Consider the following 5,000-nt stretch of genomic DNA (forward strand, 5'->3'; position numbering starts at 1 on the left):
GTGAGAGTATGTGAGTGTGAGTGTGTGAGTGTGTGTGTGTGAGTGTGAGTGTGTGAGAGTGTGTGAGTGTGTGTGAGTATGTGAGTGTGAGTGTGTGAGAGTGTGTGAGTGTGAGTGTGTGAGTGTGGGTGTGTGAGAGTGTGTGAATGTGAGTGTGTAAGAGTATGTGAATGTGAGTGTGTGAGAGTGTGTGAGTGTGTGTGGTATGTGAGTGTGAGTGTGTGAGAGTGTGTGAGTGTGAGTGTGAGTGTGAGTGTGTGTGAGTATGTGAGGGTGAGTGTGTGAGTGTGTGTGAGTATGTGAGTGTGAGTGTGTGAGAGTGTGTGAATGTGAGTGTGTAAGAGTATGTGAATGTGAGTGTAAGAGTATGTGAATGTGGGTGTGTGAGAGTGTGTGAGTGTGTGTGAGTATGTGAGTGTGAGTGTGTGAGAGTGTGAGTGTGAGTGTGTGAGTGTGTGAGTGTGTGTGAGTATGTGACTGTGTGAGTGTGTGTGTGAGTGTGAGTGTGAGAGTGTGTGAGTGTGTGTGTGTGAGTATGTGAGTGTGAGTGTGTGAGTGTGTGAATGTGAGTGTGTGAGTGTGTGAGAGTGTGTGAGTGTGAGTGTGTGAGAGTGTGAGTGTGTGTGAGTATGTGAGTGTGTGTGAGTATGTGAGTGTAAGAAAGTGTGAGTGTGTGTGTGAGTATGTGAGTGTGAGTGTGTGAGAGTGTGTGAATGTGAGTGTGTGAGAGTGTTAGAGTGTGTGAGTGTGTATGAGTATGTGAATGTGAGTGTGTGAGAGTGTGAGTGTGTGAGTATGTGAATGTGAGTGTGTGAAAGTGTGTGTGTGTGTGAGTATGTGAGTGTGAGTGTGTGAGGTGTGTGAGTGTGTGAGAGTATGTGAGTATGTGAGTGTGAGAGTGTGTGAATGTGAGTGTGAGAGTATGTGAGTGTGAGTGTGTGAGTGTGTGTGAGTATGTGAGTGTGTGTGAGAGTATGTGAATGTGAGTGTGTGAGAGTATGTGAGAGTATGTGTGTGTGAGAGTGTGTGAGAGTGTGTAAATATGTGAGAGTATGTGAGTGTGTGAGAGTGTGTGAATGTGAGTGTGAGAGTATGTGAAAGTATGTGAGTGTGTGTGTGTGAAAGTGTGTGTGTGATTGTGAGAGTGTGTGTGATTGTGAGAGTGTGTGAGTGTGTCAATATGTGAGAGTATGTGAGTGTGTGTGAGAGTGTGAGAGTGTGAATATGTGAGAGTATGTGAGTGTGTGTGTGACAGTGTGTGAATGTGAGTGTGTGAGAGTATGAGTGTGAGTGTGTGAGAGTGTGTGAATGTGAGTGTGTGAGAGTATGTGAGAGTATGTGAGTGTGTGTGAGAGTGTGTGAGTGTGAGTGTGTGAGAGTGTGTGAATATGTGAGAGTATATGAGTGTGTGTGAGTGTGTGAGAGTGTGAATATGTGAGTATATGAGTGTGTGTAAGAGTGTGTGAGAGTGTGTGAATATGTGAGAGTATATGAGTGTGTGTGAGAGTGTGTGAGTGTGTGAATATGTGAGAGTATATGAGTGTGTGAGAGTGTGTGAGAGTGTGTGAATATGTGAGAGTATATGAGTGTGTGTAAGAGTGTGTGAGAGTGTGAATATGTGAGAGTATATGAGTGTGTGTGAGAGTGTGTGAGAGTGTGTGAATATGTGAGTATATGAGTGTGTGTGAGTGTGTGAGAGTGTGTGAATATGTGAGAGTATGAGTGTGTGTGAGAGTGTGTGAGAGTGTGTGAATATGTGAGAGTATATGAGTGTGTGTAAGAGTGTGTGAGAGTGTGTGAATATGTGAGAGTATATGAGTGTGTGTGAGAGTGTGTGAGAGTGTGTGAATATGTGAGAGTATATGAGTGTGTGTGAGAGTGTGTGAGAGTGTGTAGAAGTATAAACTCGTATTTAGAGTGGAGACTCGGTGAGAAATGAAACACATCAGTGTTCAGACTTCAGGTGGAGGGGGTTCAGGAGTTACCTGAGAGTGACACACACCTGGGCGAGGGGTCTGTGTAAAACAGGGGTTTGGCTCAGTTTTATTACAAATTCTGTTCATCTTTGATTTTTTTGTTTTGTTGTTTTGTGGTGGACTGAACTATGATTTAGGCATGTCAGTGAACTGCACACAGGTAAATTTGAATAATCGGAATGGGAAGCTGAGAAGTTCAACAGTGTGCAGAACACGACTCTGAACACCAGGAACTTTCCTCAGCAAAACTCTGATCCTGAATACGACCCATGCAGAGGAGGAGGAGACGATGCAGGTGAAATGAAAAAACACTAAATGTAAGAAGGAGTAACATATGCACTCACACACACACACACACACACACACACACACACAAACACAAACAGAGCAGCAATAGCAGCAGGACTAGCAATGCATAAGTCTGCAGAAAAATTTCTCACACACACACACAAACTCACACAAACTCACACACACACACACACACACACACACACACTCACTTGCACAGAGAGCAGCATGCAGCATTTCAGTGTGGGATTGCATGGATATGGGGCGCGATTTTTATTGACACATTTTCATGTAATATGAAATAAAAATTTCAGACACGATTTCTGAGGATTTTATTTTTAAAGAGTGAAAGAAAACGATTATAAAAATAAAAGGAATTAAAAAAGACTCCCTACAAACTTCACACACTTTAACTCACCTCAAACCTCTATCCATTTATTTCGTTTCGCATGAGGATTGGAAATGAGAGAGAGAGAGAGAGAGAGAGAGAGAGAGAGAGAGAGAGAGAGAGAGAGAGAGAGAGAGAGAGAGAGAGACTAGAGATTTAACTCCACAACAGTGAAATGTGTAGGACGAATGTGAATCAGGTGTGAATTCACGGCTCTGTGCATTTTTATAACTGTATCTTTATAGACACAGGATGATGTGATGAAGGGATTGTATGAGGAGAAAAAGAGAGAAGAAAGAGATGGATGGATGAAGAAGAGAGGTGGAACTCACGGTAGCAGGTGGTGAGGGTGGAGTCCGGGATGAATCCAGGTTGGCATAAACACCTGTAGCTCCCGGGTGTATTAATGCAGTTCCCATTAGGACACACACCAGGTAACTGGCACTCATTTACATCTGAACACACACACACACACACACACACACACACACACACACACACACACAATTGTAAGGTCGACGGGTTTATGTTGGAGTAATGCTGCTTACACACACACACACACACACACACCCCTCCTGTAACTCCACACTAATGGCTTCCTAATGAGTGTGTGTGTGTGTGTGTGTGTGTGTGTGTGTGTGTGTGTAGATATATGTATGTGATTGTGTGTGTGAGAGTGTGTATATCTGTGATTGTGTGTGAGTGTGTATGTGTGATTGTGTGTGTGTCAGTGTGTGTATATCTGTAATTGTGTGTGTGAGTGTGTATATCTGTAATTGTGCGTGTGTGTGTGAGTGTGTGTGAGTGTGTATATCTGTGATTGTGTGTGTGAGTGAGAGTGTATATCTGTGATTGTGTGTGTGAGTGTGTATATCCGTGACTGTGAGAGTGTGTATGTCTGTGATTGTGTGCGTGTGTATATCTGTGATTGTAAGAGTGTATATATGTGATTGTGAGAATGTGTATATCTGTGATTATGTGTGTGTGTGTGTGTGTGTGTTTGAGTGTGTATATCTGTGATTGTGTGTGTGTGAGTGAGAGTGTATATCTGTGATTGTGTGTGTGTGAGTGTATATATCCGTGATTGTGAGTGTGTATGTCTGTGATTGTGTGTGTATATCTGTGATTGTAAGAGTGTGTATATCTGTGATTGTGAGAGTGTATATCTGTGATTGTGAGTGTGTATATATGTGATTGTGAGAGTGTGTATATCTGTGATTGTAAGAGTGTGTATATCTGTGATTGTGAGAGTGTATATATCCGTGATTGTGAGAGTGTATGTCTGTGATTGTGTGTATATCTGTGATTGTAAGAGTGTGTATATCTGTGATTGTGAGAGTGTGTATATCTGTGATTGTGAGAGTGTGTATATATGTGATTGTGTGTTTATATCTGTGATTATGTGTGTGTGTGTGTGTGTGTGTGTGTGTGTGTGTGTGTGTGTGTGTGTGTGTGTGTTTGAGTGTGTATATCTGTGATTGTGTGTGAGTGTATATCTGTGATTGGTTGTGTGTGTGTATATCTGTGATTGTGTGTGTGTGTGTGTGTGTGTGTGTGTGTGTGTGTGTGTGTGTGAGAGAGAGAGTATATCTGTGATTGTGTGTAAAAGTGTGTATATCTGTGATTGTGAGAGTGTGTATATCTGTGATTGTGAGAGTGTGTATATCTGTGATTGTGAGAGTGTGTATATGTGATTGTGTGTTTATATCTGTGATTATGTGTGTGTGTGTGTGTGTGTGTGTGTGTGTGTGTGTGTGTGTGTGTGTGTGTTTGAGTGTGTATATCTGTGATTGTGTGTGAGTGTATATCTGTGATTGGTTGTGTGTGTATATCTGTGATTGTGTGTGTGTGTGTGTGTGTGTGTGTGTGTGTGTGTGTGTGTGAGAGAGAGTGTATATCTGTGATTGTGTGTAAAAGTGTGTATATCTGTGATTGTGTGTGAGTGTGTGTATGTGTGTATCTCGATTGTGTGTGTGTGTGTGTGTGTGTGTGTGTGTGTGTGTATCTGTGATTGTATGTGTGTGTGTGTGTGTGTGAGAGAGAGTGTGTATATCTGCGATTGTGTGTAAAAGTGTGTATATCTGTGATTGTGTGTGTGTGTGTGTATCTGCGATTTTGTGTGTGTGTGTGTGTGTGTGTGTGTGTGTGTGTGTATCTGTGATTGTGTGTGTTTGAGAGTGTGTGCCGTAATTTCTGTACTATTAAGCGCACCCTAATATAAGCTGCACCCACTGAATTGAACTGAACAAAGATGTTTATTTTGAACATAAATAAGCCGCACCTGTCTATAAGCCGCAGTGTCTACACTGAAACTAATGAACTTTACACAGGCTTTAATGAAAAACAGT

At 42.2% G+C, this 5,000-nt stretch overlaps 1 protein-coding gene across 1 annotated transcript in view; it reads right to left on the bottom strand.

Annotated features, from left to right (window-relative positions):
• The window catches only part of ltbp1 (latent transforming growth factor beta binding protein 1), a 93,191-nt gene that overhangs the window by 39,280 nt on the left and 48,911 nt on the right, over positions 1–5,000 (bottom strand). The window contains 1 exon segment of the mRNA XM_046855241.1: positions 2,985–3,107. Within this exon segment, the coding sequence (XP_046711197.1) occupies positions 2,985–3,107 (123 nt within the window).

The sequence above is a fragment of the Silurus meridionalis genome, chromosome 8 (assembly GCF_014805685.1).
Source record: "Silurus meridionalis isolate SWU-2019-XX chromosome 8, ASM1480568v1, whole genome shotgun sequence".
Taxonomy (NCBI): domain Eukaryota; kingdom Metazoa; phylum Chordata; class Actinopteri; order Siluriformes; family Siluridae; genus Silurus; species Silurus meridionalis.